Raw genomic sequence first — 21,281 nt, 5'->3', positions numbered from 1 at the left:
ATTTATTTATTAGTTGTTCTAGAAGGTAACAATTTCTGTACTGAACCGGCTGCAAATAGTATTTTATTCGGCAGGATCAAACGGGCAATGTTGATAAATCTTACACGCTCATGCAGGCGGAGTCAGCCTCATATAAAGGGACGTTTAAATTTAATGTGCTCGCTGTGCACGAACATTTCTTTAAACAACATTAAGATGTAGATTAGACAGGTAATAAGTTATACTCTTCTCTTTTACAGAACTAAATCGATTGTTTGTGGAAAAAATTCTCCTCAAGACCGTTTCTTTTTTTTAACAAAATAGGAGAAGAATCGGTTAGGGACGTAGCTAGGCTTAGAAGAAAAGTTGAAAAGTAATACATTTTAGGCCTGGTTATGATGTACAGTATATGTTTTGTCTAGTTTAGCCCGCACGCACGCTCAGTAATTCAATTGGATACAACTGGCGTACACAGCAAGGGTACGCACTAACAAAAGGCATGAATTCGAACGACTCTCGGTCTTACGGAGTAAGAAATAGAATTGGGGTTTCCGGACTGCGAAGATGCTTTATCGCTAAAAAATTCAATTTTCTTTCTTGGAAAGATCTAGTTGATAGATAATGAAACAGCCCTTCATTCAACAGTTGGAGATGTTTGAGTTCAAATAACAAAAGAAGCGGTCTTGAAGTTTACAAACAGTCATAGCCATGTTTGCCGGATCCCCGTTGTCTTGTAAAACGGGAAGTTCTCCGTATAGATAACGCTCTTTCTTTAAAATGTTTCCCTTCAAGGGTCTTGTCAAGTCGTGGAGATTTATTCATCTAAATTCCTGTGAAAATAGCGGAAGGCCGCTGATAACAGATGATATTAGTTATCTGTTAGAAATCAAATTTAACGCGTTAAGACAAATTGAAAACTCGAACTCTCTGTTGGAAATTAAACCACTTGTGTATAAGCGTTTCTTTTTTTTTTCAGTCTGTTCAAAAATCATAACAATAATGATAATAAAAAACTTCGGCCCACGCACACGATGATTCTATTGGTATGTAAAACGATAGGTAATCAATTGGTGTAGGAAAGCATATTCTTTTGATGATAGATATACATCTCGGTGTTTTTCTATTTTTCTAAAGAGCCCTTGAAATTGTCGGAGTGATTTTTATAACAATTTTGATCGTGATGACGTCCTGTTTGCACCAGATGTTCGCGAAATAATCAACACAGTAACCAGTAATTAGTCTTTTTACCTACAGAGCCCTGCAGTTAAGATATTGATTCTTGTCGTTGATCTTTACAAATTTCTTATTGCACCTTTTTAGGTAATTTATGCCTTAAAAACTTCTTTTTGATGTAGAACCTCGCCCTTATCTCACATCTTCTTGTCATTTTGACAGGTCAATGGAATAAGAATAATTTTATCTTGATCGTGTCTGGTTGAACGTGAGTCAGGGAGATAATCAGAATTGTTTTTAATCTCATACCGTACACCTTCAGCAGGAGACGATACCAGATGCGAATTGTAAATCCAAACACAGATATAATCTTTCCAATTAACTGCATACGATTTATTTCACCACTCTTGCTCTGGCAAAGTTGCGTACTTCATTCGTCCAGTTGCCGGTAGAAAAAATGAAATGCCAAATAGTTCTTTGCTATTTCATCTTGGTTTTAATCTCTACGATTTATACAGTCAACAGCTCTTCAATAACACAAGATTTCAACGAAGGTACGATCATAAATTCATTCTATTTCACTAATCCCATGAGGTTTGAAAGTATGAAGAGTTCTTCGATAGTTGCATGTGAGGTAAAAAACTAGGCAATCCGCAGAGACAGGACCACATATCACATCTTGAAGTTTACTAAGAAAACCGTTTGGATTAGTTTTATGGTAGAGAAAATCTGGCTGATGGTGGAACATTCAAAATTTTCTTTTAGTGTAGATTTTTAATCCAAGTGACTCCGCCTTGTTCTACGATTTCCTTTTTAATCACCTTCACTTTAATATCTTAACACTGAATAATATCTGACTTCATTCTACTTCTCTTTCGTTTAACATTTTTATTCAATACAATTAAAACTGTGACCATCAACGAGAGAAGTGTAGCCTGATTTTGTAAACTACAAATTCGAGATTCCTATAAGTAGAATTATTCAAAACAGAACTGTAGCCTTTGGAAAGTGCCCTGATTTTGACCTGTGCTTCAAGTTGCGGGCTCGATGCTTGAGAGCTGATAGAAACTCAAATGAGTATTTTCTCCTTCATCACGTAACTACATGGGAACACCTTAAGCCGTGATCAGGTAATTCACGAATTAACGCCATCCCGCCGACTTGGTTTTCAAACTGGAGCAGTCGTTTGATATCGCAAAGCACCCTTACGACGGAGTTAATTAATAATTTATGTCAAACTCCATTGCGACTTTTTCCGTTTATCTTTCAGGGGAAAGTTGGCTATCAAAACGTGGCGGCAGAGGTAAGATATAACTTTGGCTATCCTCTTACTTTTTGTAATAGACCAGCTTCTGGTCATGGAAAGGCAATTTCAGAACACGTTAGGGAAAAAAAGTGGTGAGGGGGTGTTTATATATCTGTCCGAGTAAGTAATTTCTGTTAGTCTTCTTTATCTCCTGACCAAGAAGTGGAGATTTCCTTAAGATACACTCAATTTGTCTACACAATCACCCAAACATTTATTCCAAAAGATTATTTCGGGGAATTCAGCATGGTGGCCAAAAAATATGTATTACTTTTTTAGATACTTTTAACCGCGCCACGGTTGTTGTTTTTAGTGTATTGCGTTACATTGCGTTACTACTGTAAGGACATTTTCTTTACGTACTCAATCGTGTTGTAAATCTACATTCCTATGTAAAGGCAATTTAACTAATCGCGAGTCTTGTTTTGGAAAATCTATTAGCTTGATCACTGAATGAAGGACAGTTGAATTAGAGCAATGAAAGGAATCATTTGATCAATGAATAACTCTACTTTCTGTTCGTTGACACGCCGGTAGGCCGGAAAGCAAGAGGCAGCTGACCGATGGTGTTCATAAGGCCTGTGTGACTCCTGCCATTCGCTGGCGCTTTTAAATATTTTGCCCTTGAAGTTAAGCTCTTATTAGGATACCTCTTAATGACTTTCCAATGTAATGTAATAATAAGGGTTAGTTTTGAGATGTTATTTCCCCATCCGTATGTTCTTGAGGTTTGGCAAAGCCGGATGAGATCGTGTCACAAAAGGCAATATTTTCTTCTGTGCGCACGCACGCTATTTTCGCTGTTTTAAGTATAGTACTTTTCTCTCGCAGCAAATCACTTCAGAGACATGTTTGTCAATGTAATTCTTGGAACACGCAGGTAGATGACTCAGTGCGTAAATGATGTCACTATCAGCATGATGTGCCGCAGCATTACTATAATTTAGATACACTAGGTTTACATTCTTACCGAAAAACAAAACAAAACAGAAATTCAGCGCTTTTAATGAAAGGAGTTAATCCTAAGTCTGACTTAAGGTGGTTAGTACTAGTTTCGTCACGCGGGGAACAGGTCACTCTTGCGTCACGCGCGAGAGAAACGTACGAAAGAAGCGCGAGATACCGAGGTTTTTAGACATGCAGAGTGGGTTGCGTGTTTTTCCACTTTGGCTTACACTGATAAAAACAAAAACAACTTTGCATGGAGTGTTTTTCCTTTTTCAAAATAAAAAGGATATGGAACTTTGCGAGACTATGGCTAAACCAGCATACTTTGCTTCAATAACTGATTCTTAATTAACCTTTTGACCTTTGAGAGTAACTAGCATCTAGTACTTTCGTACAAAATGAATTGAATTCAATATTGAGGTCACAAGAATAAAGGAAAAGATCACCAACTAAAGAAGCTCTTGATTATTAATCTAATTCTCTTCATCAGCACGTTAAGGAATGTATAAAGGACAGTTTTCAGAATATGCATACTGATGTTAGGGTGTAAAGAGTAAGTTTTTAGAGAAACTGTGGTGTTAAATAAAACCAAATGACTCTAACCAGGCACGTTCTTCCCAAAAATAGTAAATAAATGATCCTTTCAGAGCTCTGATCCTCACCTCTCGATCTAGAGTCTAATACTCCGACCATAGAGACGCTACAGTCTCCCACAACTAGAAATGTATTTAATATAAAATCGCATTAGTGAATAAAATCTCGCATTCTGATTGGTTAACGAAGCGAGGTATTCAGCGTGGAATTGCGAGGTGTGATATTGTTACGCATCTACATACACATAACAACTATAAGTAATGCTGTTTTCTGTTTTTCTTTTTCTTATTTTTATTCAGTTATACGATTCAAGGAAAATCCATTACTTGACGCATAAATTTCGCGTTACGTTGCACTTGAAAACCGATAGCGCATTCATCGCTTGGCGATTCGTGCGATATCGGTTTTCGCATGCAATTTAATGCGGAATTGCCTCGTCAAGTGATGAATTTTCCTATGTTACTTATATTTTTTAAACATTCATTTGCAGTATGCCGAGATCTTCTTCCCAGAAGATGTAAGAAGAATCGATTTACGTGTCTTCGCAAAAGTAGTGCATACGCTCGTTTGTTTCGAATGAAATGCCGTAAAACTTGCGGATTATGTTCTTAAGGTAAGTAACTTACTGGTGTAATACTACTATTAAACATCAGATATTTGGAACTTGGCACCGCGTTCTGTGGACTTGGGGTTCATTATGTTCGTATCATGGTATAATGAATATAAAATTAAGATTGTTGGAGCTGAAAATCTTTTCATTGACCCTTTTTTTAGAACGTGAGGAGATCTCAAAAGAACACTAAAACAACCAATAATAATAACAACAATAATTACAATAAATAAATAATTACAAATAATTACAACCAGTAATAATAATAATTTTCTCGATGAGGAAAATAGTTTACAATTAGAATAAAACTTTCAAATCCTTAGTTTATCAGGACAAGCAGAAATTAAGCAACCAAGCAGTTGTTTATTTGGTTATATCAACTAAGTTGAAATTGTAAATTGGCCACCGTAAAGAGTTAAAAAGCTGACTTTTCGAGCAAATTACCTTGTTACCCCCACCGACGCAGCACCACAGTTTCTTTAGAAACTTTCACCCTTCAAACAGTTGTTTATTTGATTTGATTTGGTTTTTTTTTTTTTTTTTTTTACTTAACTGTGCAGGGAGTCAATCATGAGAAAACTATTGGGTAACTCAGTTTCCTAGTTTACAATTTAATGTTACAATCTTAATAATACTGAATACTTTCAATCAATCGATGGTGTTGTGAAATAAAAGAATTATTATAATCTATTACAATTGAGTGATTTATGTTGAGTGAAAAAACGTTGTTGGGAGGCCGGAAGGAGATAAAAACAAAACACGTGCGCGAGAGCGAAATGAACAAAGAGGCTAGCAACTGAAAACATTGCAAAGTCTAGAGGCTGGATGCACATAGCATAGTTACTGTGACCTTATCTCTTACGTGTTCCATACGGGTTCGAGATGAATTCTGGACCGTTGAAAATTGTCGTTGTGCATGTAAAAAATGTATCAGAGCACCTCTGTATGTATCAGTGGTGTGGAATACCACTTGGTAATTGATAAATACACTGACAGATTTCCGATCTAATTTATTTGATTCGCTATATGTCAAAATGGAAAATTGACGAAATGATCAGTTTTCGCCAGTTCACTTCTGTTCATCAACGGTCCATCTTTGTGCGTGCTTAAGGGATATTTTTAGCAGAAAGAAATTGGGGAAATTTTTTTTTTTATAGGGAGAATAGGAAAAAAGTTCAGCCAGCTGATATGACTAATGATATTTTTTCTTATCTCCAGAAACTTCCCAAGACTGCAAGATTTTGAGGGAAGAAAGGGCGACCTGAATGCTACATGTTTCTAGCATATAACCTCATTGAAGAATTTTTGTGTAAAAATTCTCACCTACTATACTCACAGTTTCCAAATAAATGTGTCAGGTACCGTCACGGATTACACCACATGAAATTAATTAAAATGCATATTAAACCAAAGTTTTGATTATATTTTCTGACTCGCACAGGAAATCCTAACATGTACAAACGCTTCCGTTGCACCCACGCGTCTCCTACCTGTCCAATTAAACAATAAACCTCACTTTATGTGGGTTTACTGGCGTAATAACTCACTCGTGATGATGGGACAACAAGAGCAAAAATTGTAAATCCCTTGCCTCCAGCTTACGACTTATACAAGTTTTTCTCGTATTTATAAAATAGTCTTCAATTTTCCATGGGTTTGCAGGTGCTGTAAATGATAGGTCTTGACCAGTCGAGATGTTCATGGTATCTCTGTTACTTTAGAAAAAGAAAAAGTAAACGATTGCAAGACAGATATGGATTTTCTCGCATTTTTCATACTCTAGGCACGTGCATGCAATCATGAAACTGTCCTACAGGTTCCTTACTGTGGACCAAAAACTAAATACCGGAGTAACTATTAACTACCAGTCACCGCCAGTTACTATTACCTCAACCGTTTCACGCTGCCGATTTGGTTTATCGGTAACATAGTTGATGCTTGAGTTTATACTCGATCCCTCGTCTCATGAACCCATTTGAGAGATGATTTTAGGGAAAATCTTATTCGCATGCATAACTACCCAGATAAGCTATTCAGCTGCGAGTTTTGCCAAAATAGAATTTTAGTCCCAATTCATTTCTGAAATAAGTGATGCTTTTGACTTGTTCCTAGAAAGGCGGCGAGTTAATCCTCGTCGGGAAAATGGAATAGAAAAATTGCACGAGGCAAAGCTCGAAAAAATTAGGCCTCGCTGGACAAAGCCGTTAAGGATGAGATTCTAAGGCACGTTGAATCCAAGTATCCGTTGATTATCGATACAAGAAAATCTCTAAGGTACGATCCGACTGCGATATTACAGAACTAAATTAAACAAGGTCGGCCAAATTTGCATACATTGTAGACAAGAAAAACCATCTTGAAAATAAAGTTTGGTTTATCACCAATTATAATACGTATAAGCTACATGCTTTCATGACGGGCATTAGTAAAGAACACAAACAATGCAGTAAATAAGAGCATATTTGAAACGCTTTAGTGAGACCATTACAGCCACTGAGAACAATCGGATTATCTACTCACGTTCGAAAAGGGTAACAATAAAAAGTGCCTGTATTTGACAGTTCCGTGCACAGCTGAGATTTAGTATCGCCGCCCACAGAAAATGTTTTATGTAAATGACTCATAACGACTTAACACGGCTAAAATATAGAGCACACCTGACTTAGATGCGGTTTTATGGTTTTTGTTCCTCAATTTTCCAAGGTCAAATTGATCCTTTTCCTTTTCGACTCGCGAAGAAAGGATGTGAAATGGTAGCAAGTATCAGACTTAGATTTAGACAGATTGGCATTCAGGACCGATCAAAGGCCATCTTTAATGGAAGTCTATGCCTCATATTTACACAATGTAATAATTTGAGACGTATATGTAAATATGGTTTGAATAAGGTGTTAGCTTAAACCATTGGACTATAAAGATGTCTTTCTTTACCAGAACTGTAGTTCATCGCGAGTTGATGTACCGTGCGGCGGAGCACAAAGCACTCAGTCACTTTTTAAACAATACCTAAGGGAGCAGATGATTTACTCAGTGTAATGAAAATAAATGTCTAAATGGACTCGTGCAAGGAAGCATGTACACTATGACGTAGAAATGTTAATTCCCTTTCTATGGCATAATGTTATTCCATACGAGTGCGAAAAGCAAAACTCTACTTTTGAATTGGCAGCCTCTTAATTACTTCTCGCGTTAAAGTTTAGCTTGGGAGTTCCTCCAAGACATTGAGAAAAACGTCATCTACATTCAGGCCATAAGCTGCTCTGTACCAAACAGTGCTATATTACAGATCTTGTACTGAAACACACCTGCACACAATTGGAAAAGATACAAACCATCCAAGATGTAATGTTTGTCGAACTTTGCGTTCTAAATCAATAATATCTATTTTTAATTTTTTCTTGAGTTTTTCGTCAGTTTTTTAACATGTTTAAAATTTAAGTGCAATTATTTTTTCCCTTCAAATGGCCATCGTCTCCCTAACAAAGAGAAGACTCCCATCACAATTAAATCCAAAATACCCCATCTTCAAATCGTGTTAAGAATGAAAAGTATAGAAAATTGAGCTTAGGAAAATTCCTTATTATTCGCGCAGTGTTTTTGGCTTATTACAAACATTGAATGCTTCTTACGAGGATTAAGAAATGCAGCCAATTGGCAAGCAATAACAATTCACAATTTGCATATTCTCATTAGGCATGCAAATTTTTGCCAGCACGGAGCAGTGTAAGCCCGTGGTCGCTTTAGCTAGAACGTAAAAGAAAACGCGAAATGAAAAATGACCAATTTCAGCGTTTCTGCGATGGAGGCATCAAGAAACACAGATAAACAGGAAATGTACTTGGTAGTGGTCACCTGTACACTGATCGCAATACTAATTACACTCACAATTCTCGGAAACACTTTAGTGATGGTTGCGTTTTACCTTTGTAAAGAACTGCGTACAATTACTAACTATTTCCTTGTGTCGCTCTCTCTGGCTGATTTGATGACAGCTTTACTAGCAATGCCAATCTTTTTGGCTTCTCGAGTTACATCGGATGGCGCTATGTTTCCCGGAGGGGCAGTATTCTACGATGTTTGGCGATCAATGGATATCCTTTGTGGCACGGCATCAATATGGAACCTGTGCTTGGTTAGTTTAGACAGATTTCTTGCAGTCGCATCCCCGCTTAAGCACTTAGTGATTCTCACACCTACTCGAGCTAAGGGAGTCATTGTGCTTGTATGGGCAGCCTCTCTTGGTCTCTCTGGAATTCTACACGTGAACTGGAACCATAAAGGAGTGTTTATCACCATTATCAGCTTTTTCCTACCACTTATAATGATCATTTTTTCTTATGCCAAGATTTACCAGGTCACCACAAGAACTTGCGTCCTACGGCGTAGCGGGGGTATGCAGCTTAAAAGAGACATTCGCTCGGCTAAACAAATGGTTTTGGTTATCGGCGTGTTTATTCTATGTTGGGTCGGTTTTTTTGTGTTTACCCTTATCCTTTCCACGAAGCGATCCACTTCTCCTTCGATAAATCCTGGTGTACTAGACTTTGTTAAGTCTCTAACCTACCTTAACTCGTGTATAAATCCTCTTTTATTTACTATGGTCAGTAGAACTTTTAAGAAAGCCATTCTCGATATTCTTCGATGCAGGATACCGCGTATAAAGCAGGAAAGATGTAAGTTATTTGGAGGAAGGCGAAAGCATTTTGGGTCATCTTTAGCTTCGTCATTTTCAAGACAGTCGTCGGCTAGTTTTAAACGAAACTCAGACGCTGCAGGGCTATGCTTTCGAAAGACTGTTACTCATATTGAGAAAGAAACATGTGTTTAATATAACTGAAATATTTATTGCAAGTGCCGAAAACAGTGCGCTTAAGTCCTAATAAAGTCTCATTTCTCATTCTGGTTTCGTGTTTTAAAAGAACAACTTGTGTTGTTGGGAGTATTTAATTTTTTTTTGTCCTGTGAGGACGACACTTCATAACGCTTATCGAAGTTTAAAACAATTTTGTTACTTTTCGTGTGGTAATTTTTATGAAGAATGAAACAAGTCATGTATTTTTCTTTCTGCGGTCAAGATTCGGTCAAGGAATTTCAGAAACAGAGGCCCATCAATGGAATAACTCGGCAAGCTTGGTAGAAAATTTTACCGTTTGAAAAGAGAGACAAGGCAAAAAAAAAAACATGAATGAAGATTAGCTTTGGTTCATCTTTTACAGAATATTCCACTGTCAGACGGAACATTCATTTCCATATCTAGAAGATCGTGAAGTGTTTGAAAACTAAGAAACAAAAACGTAATGAATGAAAACTGATTGTTTGCCTCTAAAGTTACTTGTCTGTGACATTATTACAATAAAAGAGCGCAATTGTGTTAATTTTGTCAATATGGCACTTTAATAAAAGGAATCTTGGAAACCAAAATTCATTGGTTGGCAGTTCATCCATATTCATTCTTTTTGTTTTTCTTTAGAGCTTTTACTTCTTTCGCTTATACAGTTTTACATAAACATTTTAATTCTTTATATTACGATATTATTGCGTAGAGCACCTCGAGGGCTGGCCTTGTAATGTTCAAATTTATTTTCTTTCCATGCGGTTGAACAATTGTGCGGAAACAATTTGCGATCATCTGAGGCGATTTCACCGTGAATAAGCCTATCAGCAATTATTTCCTCAGCAGATGAAATTCAAGTCATCAACGTAGCAAGAAAATGCTTAATCCCCACGCACGGATTAGGCGCTTATCTATTCCAAAAATTCAAAGTTATACTTGAGATTTTTCGTTTATTTAAAAAAAAAGAACATTAGCCATAATCATAATAATAATAATAAAAACAAAATTAAGGGAAGGATGTTTTCAAATGTTTACAAATTGATTTTTTGTTAAAATCGGAATCAAATGACTTTGAGGTGTTTTCGAAGCTTTTTTTTGCTGAAAATTCAAAATTCGGCTTCGGCGTATTGATATATAAACTGTCAAATATCGATTATATCTGACAAACTGATGTCAAACGATGATCTGAAGAATATTTTGGAATGATAAACAAAGTTGTCCAACTAATCGACCGATTTGATTGCTTTTCCGCAGTTGGCGGGTTAATCGCACCACCGATGAATAAATAAAAAAACTCTCTCAAGCTCATAAGGTTTCTTATCTAACCAGTCGGCCATGTTGCCATGGGAGACCAAGGCAAGCAATTCATTTTCGCTGATCCAGTTAACTAAAAAATTGATAAATGAACATCTCGGAAGTTCTTGCCTTCCAGAATAAATGTGCTGCACCAGAAATTTTCAAAATGGGACATTTAACGTTAGCTTGGTAAAGCAAAGCTCTATCGGACCTTAGTTCCTAAGACTGTCAGAATTTTTTATTCTTCATATAAGGACAAGACCAATCAGCCCAGTTTGGTTTAAATACATTCAATCACTTTGTTTTCGATTGCGTTGTCACTCATACATACGGGGGTTTTTATCCTATAGGCTCTCTATAAAAGTGAATACCCTTGTTTAATAGGTATGCCAGTAAATGCATTATGGAATAGGTAATATTACATGGAAATTCTGCGATATAAAATCTTGTTGTTTTGGCTTTCCCTCGTGACTTTTTATTTCAATACAAAGTTCGTGAAAACTGTCAAATTTGAGCCACATTCTTGTCAAGAATGGCCTTCAGATGAGGTCGTTAAGGCAAACTTCTGATTGGCCTCCACCTTCTCTTGTAGTGTTGCATTGTTCATGTCAAGACACAAGATGTTCTCGCTTTTTGTTGCGAAATGAAATAAATCCAGCTTGAGTACAAAGCGTTACGTATGTGAATGTTATCTAAAAAATTAGCAAAAATGTTTTTTATTCATAATGATGCCTACTGCCATAAGTTCCTCCATTTTTTCTCTTTGGAGGAAAATTGTTACGATCTTTTAATTCATTAAAATACAGTGGAGATTGTTATATTCACAAGTATCAAATACTTCCGAATGATGTATTTTCTAAGTGAAGGTTGAAAATCAATATTTTACTTAGTGAGACCGCTGACCAGGGCATAAGTCTTTTGCAGTCCCTTCCGTACACTTGACCAGGCTAACGCACCGGTCGCACGGCGTTCATGCACGAGTGGATCAATTCTTGCCAGCCTTACACCAATTTCCCGCGCCAAAATTCAATAATAAACAACCCCTGTCCCGCAAAAACCGATATCGGTTTTCGCGTGCAAGTTAACGCGGAATTCCCCCATCAGTTGATAAAGTCTCCAAGGTAGTTAAAAAATGGGGTTTCTGGCTCATTTTGAGTTTACACAAGTCACCCCCTGTGTAAATTTCACGCACTCTCACGTACTATTCATCTAAGTCGCCTGCAATCTCATAACTCCTCTCCTCGGGACATCGTTTAGTGTCGATAGGTGTATGTGCTCATCATGTCATCGCTATCCTCTTATCGTTGTTTGCACTCAAAGCTATCCTGCGAATCGTCCTGGTACATGCGCATATTTTAGTGCCTAAATTTAAATTTCTGGCTCACTGCTAATTTAGCTAATATCCACCGATAACAGATTTATTAAAATAGTCCCAATGATATAAATTAATATTTTAAAAATGGGAAATATGATGCGATAAATGAAAACCGATATCGTGAGATCTTTGAATACATTTTTGGAGAAAAGTCTTAGTAAAATCTGAGTGGTTCGTAAATTATCAGAGAGGCTTTCATCTGAAGGTTGATGGCCGTAAGAAAAAATTAAAATTACATATGTATACGAAATAATTAAAGATTGCAAGTTTTCAAACCCATTTCTTCAAACAATAAAACAATTTATGTATTAGGAGGAAAAAGACAGAATGAAGAATAAGAGATGTAAAAGTAAGGGAGTGACATTAAGCAGAATACCATACATAATACTATATTGATTATCATGATCTCAAAGTTTTCATCACGGAGAGATTGTCATCTTGAACGCAGTAGTAATTCACAAAAACAAGGCGAAACTACTGGAGGTGGTTCAGTAACAGGAGGAACTATCTAAAGCTCTTCTCGAACAAATCCACGCTTTGGATCATCTTTCAAATTGTAGAGAACAGGCTTACCTTAATTCAAAAAGGACTTTTCGATATTTCAGAGACCAGACTGGATATGTAGTTCTTCTTTGACCACCTTCCGACTCGCCAGCGGCACAAAAAATACTTCACGTTCTTGAGTCAAGTCTCTTCTCTTTCGAATCAATAGGTCAAGTAGTTGAACTCTTTGCTCCAACAGCCTTATTTTTGACGGCATCAACGGGTCTCTTTCCCGTTAACAGGGTCACCTCACGATTCAAAGCTGAAACAACTTCTGGAAGCCCCCTGGATCTTTCTCCAGATGTGAAGTTCATCCACTGACTGTATAGAAAACTGAAGAGACTTTCACTCAAAGTTCAATTGAAAAGCTTGACGATTTCTTGATCTCAAATTCCCGCTTCTTATCCTCGTATCATTCTTCGCCATCTCTCTCGTGACATCACCCATGAATTCGTGTCCAGGATCAACCTGCAGAACATTAGACCATCTTAGAGGATCTCGCTTATAAGTTCTCTGAAATGCTCTGGAGAATTTAGAAGAATCCTTTGAAGTGGAATGTTCAGCATATCTGTAGACATTGTTCCTTATCGGAAGTCTATCTTTAGGCAGGCAGTTGGGGATTGGAGGTAAAAAATTGGCCTTGGGATATGTTTAGGGGTAGGCAAATCAATCTGCCAGATAGCTTGCTTCATCAGCCAAAGCTTTACAGAGGTCTTTACAACATCATTGGTTTAATTCTGACCGGAATTTTGTTTGCTGCTGTGCCGTTAGCTAAAGATATGGAGGCTGTGGTTGTAGTTTATTTATAACAGCCATCACTTCGTACCTTTTGTAATACAGTTCATCCAGTGAAGGAACTTATGAGTTTGCAAGTTCAGTACTTTAATTTGGTTACAATGGATATATGAAGTTCATATATTTTGAACTGCGGTATTAAATACGTATGATGCACGATCCTTCGCAGTAGATAGTGCTATTTATGCAATAGCGAAAATCAGACCTGAAAAAAATCAGGCCTGTACGGGATTCAAACCACTCTGCGCTCTACCAATTGAGCTAACAAGCCAACTGGGAGCAGGCCGTTTAGTTGATTCGTAATAAACCGGTGATGATAAATCAGATACAATGGATATATGAAGTTCATATATTTTGAACTGCGGTATTAAATACGTATGATGCACGATCCTTCGCAGTAGATAGCGCTATTGTTGCAATAGCGAAAATCAGACCTGAAAAAAATTAGGCCTGTACGGGATTCGAACCACTGACCTCTGCGATACTAGTACAGCGCTCTACCAATTGAGCTAACAAGCCAACTGGGAGCAGGCCGTTAAGTTGATTTGTAATAAACCCGTGATGATAAATCAGATACAATGGATATATGAAGTTCATATATCCATTGTATAATATGAATATCTGTCTAATCTCTTAGAAAATAGCTAGGGTTAAACTCCCTAGTTTCGCATAAATTCATAAAACTCAAAGCGAAAATCGAATATTAAGGAAAAGTGCATGCAATTTAAACTCTGGAATAAAGATATGGAGAGCTATACAGCAGTTTACAAAGAACAATTGGGTGTTCTAAGAAAAGTGAATGTATTTCGGTTTGATACGTCACACTTTTGTAACTAATGGATTTGAACATGAAAAATGAAAGATTGTAAAGTGTATCCATTCATTCATAACTTTTAATAGATATGTATAAATAAAAACACTCAAAATGTAATAATTCCATATAATTTCAACCTATAGCATGGAAATCTGATGAGCAGTTTTGTATATACTATACTATAGTATATATTTTTTGTATATGCTATACTATACTATACTATACTATCTCTGTTTTCCCATGCTAAGTTAAATTTGTTTTAATTAAAACACTTTTTTTGTGTTGTTTTTAACTTAAGTGTTATTACAACTAACATTGGACTTGAAAGAATAACATAGAGTCATTTTCCACAAAACATGAAAGGCTTGTATATTATTTACAATTTTACTCTACTAAAAACCAATCCACTTATTACTGTACAGAGTTACTAACATAGAGAGAGAGGTAGATTACTCGAGGCACAGCATACTCGAACAATATCATCTACTAGAGGTAATAAGGTGATTGGTAGTTCATGTTTCAGTATGCGAAACAGTTTGATTCGACCAATGGCCTGTTCAACATATATTCGTATATTCGCAATATTTGATGTTTCCTCACATCTGATGGCAACAACTGCATCGAAGTTGCAAAACTTAATGGTATGCGTATGATGCACGATCCTCGCAGTAGATAGCGCTATTTATGCAATAGCGAAAAAAATATGAACAGTATATGAACAGTATATGAACTTCATATATTCATTGTATCTCATTAATGATATGCATAATGTTGCCATGGACATATGAGATCCTCTCTGATTTTGAAGCCTCTATCAGCCATAACCTCATCATAAGGCTCGATGAGATTAAAAAAACCACAGGTTCTGACTATATAAGCATCTGATGTCCTTCCCCCATAGCTTGGTGACACATGAAATAGCACCTGTAGGTGTGATGGCCACCATGTGTAGTGATGCTTATAAATGCTCGCTCCAAAGTGCAGCAGCAAGGTTTAATCCACTGGGTGTCTCAGTAAAGCACTCAAAACAATCTATGATACACCTAACCTTTGGGTAAAGTTTTTTGAAACATGCTGGCAGAGTGCTCTTGACTTGCTGTTTGCTAGGCCATATAATCAAGACAGACAGCTCTTTACACATGAGTTTAATCCATGTTCTAAAAACACTACTGACAGTAGCTGATGACACCATAAATCTAAATGCAAGATCTTCATTTATTAGGCCAAGTTTAAGTTTCATTAAAGTTATCAAAAACTCTTGCTGAAAGTCCAATTTCCTTCCCGGACCTGGACGATTTTTCGGTACATCTTGCTTTGGCTGCTCTCTCGTGGTTTGTTTTGGTCCGCGCCAATATTGCAAATGTTGCGCTTTTGAAATTAAATTATCGAAGATATATTTAAACGCTTTCGTCGATGGTAGACCAGTAGATGTTTTTACATCTGCTTCTCTAGTTATCTGTTCGAAGCACATTGGCACCCTAAAATCGAAATCTTCATCGTCGCTTTTATCAGTATCATCCTCGTGTTCACTTGTCATCTCGGTGATATCTTCTTCGCGCTCATCTTCGCTCGTCTCCCGCTCTCTAACTTTTCGTTTTTTAGGTAAATTTCTCTTCAAAAAGTCACTTACTGTTGAAAACAATGACAAATAGTCAGTTTTCGGGTTGTCTGGCGTCCTCTTGCCCTCAGGAAAATGATTTGAACAGACGAATTTTCCTTGCACACCTGGCTGTGGATTGAAGGTATCATCGCTACGACTTTTTCGGACTTGTTTCAGCCACAACTCGGCTAACTTTGACTGTTTTGGCCACTTATGAAACTTGAGTGTCTCCACATGTGCTCGCACTGTATAGAGGTCGGGGGAACGCTTATCATTGTCGCAAAATCCAACAGAACAGCGAGCGTGATTTGGCATTTTAATGTGTTCGCTATGTGTTGGCCGCGCGCTCGCCCCAATGTTTTTGCGCCCCCGGCAAGATGGCGACCATTAACCTTGAATCGGTCTAATGTCTGGTCTCCAAATTCGTCGCTTGCGACCCTCGCTACATATGTGACCTTTCGGGGTTACATGCATTACGAATAAGATAAACACAAGCCAACAAGCTATTAACTGGAATCTCTGGGTCTAACCAAGGTCTTTACAACACTAGCAGACAAGATAAGTATGTATTCGTGGCTCTCTACTTATTTGTACAACAACAACTTCAAACAAGGATTCATGAGCAAAATGACACATTAGATTCACCCTAAATAGCAGTAAGTATAAACGTAAATGCATCAGGAATAAAAACCTCTTTTTATAAGGCCAGTTGGTTCAAAACTTACAAAAAAAACAGCGTATGTTTTGGTTAGTTTTGACACACGCTGAAGTAAATATGGCGGTCAGCCGCACTCGTCCCTTATTGTATTTAGTGAAATTACAAACAAACATTTTCACAAGACAGTACACTATTTAACTCACAATATAAACAGCAAGGCTTGCACACTCCAGAAAAACTAGTCAATAATAGCCCACTAGGAGCCTGTAATGGCCTGTTCTTTGTTAGCTGCCTCAAGCTCAACTGAGAAAACTTAGCAAAGTGCCTCCAATGTTGCTATGTGATGTCACACTGGCAGTGATCATTTGACAGGAGCTAAGACCAGAGAACATTAGAGTCACCCCCTTCCTCCTGAGTTTCCTTTTAGTGAACAGGAGGCTATTACGCTTAAATCTAAAACACAATTCAATGTGCAGCACAAAAATGTGCGGCACAATTTGCTGATGTTCAAGTGAAAGGAGACCCAGATTAACACCTGCAACATTCACAGTCATTTTAGGCCAAAAGTAATCAGTAATGATTGTTTCAAGTCCCTTGTTGGTGACACAACTACTAGTTAGTAGCAACCAGAGAAAATTTATTGGAGCCTTTGATACATGACGTCACTACTTCAGGGGCTAACCAGAAACGCTGTTGAGTTCCTAAAGCAACCAACAAAATTACTTGTCCGTTTTGTCGTCATTGATCTCCTTTTGTTAAAGAGATATTGACCAACCAAATCAATCCAACTGTGCCTATAATTGTTAATCCAGTGTGGACTGCAGAGCAGCTTAAGTTTAACCATCACTTTGCTATGGAGTGAACATGGTGGAAGAGTGCTTATCAGCTCTGAGTTATTTATCCTAGAGATATTTGGAAGTTGTCATCATCATCATTATTATTATTATTATCATTTCTTCCCGATTAACAGATTTGGACTCTTGTTTATCTAACTCTACAATGCTCAACTTCCTTGGTAAAAGTACCGTAAACGTCCATGTATAAGCCGTATCCGTAGATAAGCCGAACCCCCGATTTGGAAGCGCAAAATTTTGAAAAAAAAAAATCAAAACCGTACAGTTTGAAGTTTCAGTAGAGTTGTATTGCTACAAACAATCAAGGTTTTGAAACACCGAAATAGAAGTTGTGGCTATCTTTCACAATTATCAAAACAGGGAGTGATTTATAAGATCAATTTCCCGACTTCTAATCCTCCTTCATCGGAGACTCTGACAGAAACCTCGCAACAAGACTGACTGAACACAGACGGGCCTTAAGGAAAGGTCATGCTAACAATCACATTTTTAATTATCATCGACTGACAAACCACAATATTGAATGGGACTCCGTGCAATACCTAACCTACAGCACTGACTACTTTTAACGATTGACTCTGGAAAGCTGGTTTACTAACTTAGAACGGACTCCCCTAAACAGGTGTCAACTACTACCGGCTCCATACAAACAACTCATTCAACGCATTAACACTACAAACGAACCAAACAGAACGACCTAATTTTAACGACGGATTGAAACAGAACAATCACGACCGACTTACGCCACTTGAGTCTTACAGCCAAAATCATTACAGCAAAACTGAACAATCATTTTACACGAACTGGACAAAGAACACTCCACTGACAACAACTATTCACTTGACTCTGATGATGACTTCCGCACACGTTGTCGAAACGTCAGTCGCCACCACCGACAACAATCCTTCTCAGGACTACACTCACCTAGATGATCGCCCTACCCTTACACAGAAATAATATGATCATCTAATGACTGGCATACTACCCCCTCGAGTAGTTTCCCTAGAGCACTAAGCAAAGATATTGGTCAAAAATTGGCAGGGTCCAGTCTATTCCCTTTTTAAAGATAAGTATGACTGAAGATTCTTTCCACTGCTGGGGGAACATTCAACAATCCTTGCTCTTTTCAAAGACCTCAAGCAAGCCTTGGACAAGGGATCCCTGTGCCAGTTTAAGATCTTTAGTTGAGATTTGATCTGGTCCAAGTAATGTAGTCTATTGCCATGATAGTCCAAACATCAACAAGTTTAAACTAAAATTGAGGAATCAAATGAATATTTTCTGAATGGGCATTCTATACCTCATTAACAGTATTTCTGTGATTTTTATATATCTTTTCATGAACTTGCATTTATATTAATGTACATTTTTTTTATTGCTATATTTTTATAGTTTCCTCTTTATTTACGAGATCCTTTATATAGATTAACCTCTGGGTTGCATTTTTCTTAATAACAGTTCTTATTTTAGCAGTGCTTGTTATTTTTTAAAAAAAAGTATTGTAATATGTACACTACCCTTCTCTTCTTAAACAAAATGATAGCAATCATGTCAGAGGACACAGTAGAAAGGCTACTTGCCAACAGATCCTACAACATCCATGGAAAAGCCGGGAGAAATATTTCTATGGATTCGTTCCTTAAGCACAAGAATAATTCTTTAAAGGCAAACTTGGATCTCCTTGGGCCAAATTTCAAAGAAGAGTCTGCCCAGAGACGAGCAAGTTTAATTGGTATCAATTAATTATGGTATCAATATTAGCTGTGATGAACCACCTAAAGAAAAAGATAGCAGGCTAGTTAATGTTTTCATTGCAAGTGCTCTCAATATCAAGCACTTCCCGACCCGAAATTCTTGCATTTCAAGAAAGTACGTGAAACGAACAAGAATCGCGTCTTTTGCAAAATGCCTGACAGCTATAAATCTTGGGAAAATTGCTCTCTTGGCAGCTTATTTGGTTTTACTATCAGGCGATGTGATGACTAACCCCGGACCTTCCTATTATACGAGCACGAGTGATGTACCAACGTTTTTACAGAAACCAAGCCTCAAAACTGCACATTTAAACATCAGGAGCCTCCCTAAGCATCTTGACAAACTAAAAATCTTACTTCCGGACCATCCCATCGATATTTTTTGCCTGAATGAAACATGGCTCAAGAGCTCTTGGACCGACAATAAACTTGCCATTGGCGGCTATAATTTGGTAAGGTATGATCGACCAGATGAACAGAGAGGCGGCGGAGTAGCAATATATTACAAATCAAAGGTTAATGTTCGCCCTCTCCTTGACATACCAACACATGGTTGGTATGTCATCTTGGTTGTCGACTTCGTGGAATGAGTTACCTCGGCGCCAGAGTGAACTATCATCACAATTCAACTTCCAGTTTTCAGCTGATTCGACTGATCAAATCTGGTGATGTAAGTTTAAATCCTGGCCCCTCTGTTATTCAAACTGTGATCGGAAATCGACACTCGACAAACGGCGACTTTGCTTATGCTGCTGGCAATCGTGCACCGCCGTGTCAGCGTAACTTGGTCAACATTATCGCGGCCAAGCATCAACAAGTATTGGAAAATACCAAGAACGATACGCAACAATTGTTGCTTTGCGTTCTCAATGCTCGATCTTTGAGAAATAAGTCAGCGCCGTTTGTAGATTTGGTATGCTATAGCAAAGCTGATCTATTTGCTGTTTCTGAAACCTGGCTTACAGACAATGATACAGCTATTCTTAGTGAAATAACACCACATGGATACAAACTCCTTCATTGTCCCCGCAGTGATCGCAGAGGAGGTGGGACTGCATTGATTTTCAAAGAATCCATCAACGTTGGAAAAGTTTCGGTTGCAGGAAAAGGGTCATTCGAGGTGTCGGAATGGTTGGTCAATCCTGCGTGTGCGGGTTGGGATGCGTGTGCGTCCCCGAGTGCGTCCCCATCCCCATTAACTAGAAATGTCAGTGCGTTGTAAAACTGCCAACATTTACACAAGTTTCAATGAAATAAAAGTTTCAAGGAATGTCAACGGTTCTAATGGATTATTAACATATGTATTTTTGTGATAAGTTTCGAGAACTGCAAAATAATGTGAATATGTTCTTAAAAGTCCAACATTAACATTAGTTTTGTTGTTATAAGTTTGATGAATTGTGAATGGGTTCATTCTAAAACATCCAATATAAAATTTGATGTGGAATCTATTAGTAATTTTACATTTTCCAGGTTCAGTAGTCCTTGTTTGAGTTAATCAGCTGTGTTGTTGCATGATAGATCTACTTTGTCGATCAACATTTTCATGACGTCTGTAAAGGCTGTCAGCCAGATATCTTTACCATTCAATTCTGCGCATAAACGTGCAGACATGCCCTTTTCACATGCTTTGACCTTTTGACAGGTGCCACAACTAGCACAAGTGATTACTTTGCAATCAACAGCATATGGCATTTTCTTCTTGCAGTTTGGAATCTGACAAACCATGAAGGTGTTAACTTTATCTGTGAATTTAAATTCCTCTACTGTTATTGTCTTTTTAATGTTGGTTAACAACTCTTTTCCTTTTAGTTTTTTCATTAGGGGATCAATAGGAGTGAATGTGGTTTCTGTTGTTGTGCCGAGGTGTGTCTTCTCATTAAAGTATTTCACACCGAGATTCTTTATTTCATAGCTTTGTCCTGTGGCCAATGTTGTAGCGGTGTCATCCCAAAGATGGATGATTGCATTACCTGTTTTGTCTTCCAGAACGCAGTCTTCTTTTACCGTTCCTTTGGAACCGTTTCTTTTGAGAAGTTCTTTTGGCTCCAAAGAATCCATGGTTAATGTGGCTTTGACATTGACTTTCTGGTTTCTTGTCAATTTGTCAAGCTGTTGTAATGTAATATCTGTAGAAGATGAAGTGCC

General features: G+C 37.6%; 2 protein-coding genes, 1 long non-coding RNA gene and 1 pseudogene across 4 annotated transcripts; 2 read left to right on the top strand and 2 right to left on the bottom strand.

The window, feature by feature from the left end:
• Positions 1-1,284: 1,284 nt before the first annotated feature.
• On the top strand, positions 1,285-6,022 carry LOC111321834 (uncharacterized). Of its 2 annotated transcripts, XR_015994886.1 has the most exons (5): positions 1,285-1,299; positions 1,375-1,706; positions 2,423-2,455; positions 4,491-4,613; positions 5,829-6,022. It is a non-coding gene; the product is annotated as an uncharacterized LOC111321834 (long non-coding RNA). The 2 variants fall into 2 exon arrangements; XR_002694015.2 differs by lacking the exon at positions 1,285-1,299 and having other exon boundaries at positions 1,373-1,706.
• A 2,327-nt stretch (positions 6,023-8,349) lies between these two features.
• Positions 8,350-9,507, top strand: LOC111321801 (alpha-1D adrenergic receptor-like). Its single transcript, XM_022924766.2, has one exon. The coding sequence runs from the start codon at positions 8,386-8,388 to the stop codon at positions 9,436-9,438; it is 1,053 nt and encodes a 350-aa protein (XP_022780501.2). The 5' UTR covers positions 8,350-8,385; the 3' UTR covers positions 9,439-9,507.
• A 5,718-nt stretch (positions 9,508-15,225) lies between these two features.
• On the bottom strand, positions 15,226-16,182 carry LOC111321800 (uncharacterized). The gene has a single exon (XM_088742420.1). The coding sequence runs from the start codon at positions 16,180-16,182 to the stop codon at positions 15,226-15,228; it is 957 nt and encodes a 318-aa protein (XP_088598546.1).
• A 4,361-nt stretch (positions 16,183-20,543) lies between these two features.
• Positions 20,544-21,281, bottom strand: part of LOC111321798 (uncharacterized) — a 1,092-nt pseudogene continuing 354 nt past the window's right edge.

Source organism: Stylophora pistillata, chromosome 13 (genome assembly GCF_964205215.1).
Source record: "Stylophora pistillata chromosome 13, jaStyPist1.2, whole genome shotgun sequence".
Lineage (NCBI taxonomy): Eukaryota > Metazoa > Cnidaria > Anthozoa > Scleractinia > Pocilloporidae > Stylophora > Stylophora pistillata.
This window is presented reverse-complemented; position numbering and strand designations above follow the sequence as displayed.

What these genes read in the sequence shown, in the direction of transcription:
- LOC111321801 (XM_022924766.2), top strand. Translation starts at nt 8,386, where the DNA reads ATGACCAATTTCAGCGTTTCTGCGATGGAGGCATCAAGAAACACAGAT.
- LOC111321800 (XM_088742420.1), bottom strand. Translation starts at nt 16,182, where the DNA reads ATGCCAAATCACGCTCGCTGTTCTGTTGGATTTTGCGACAATGATAAG.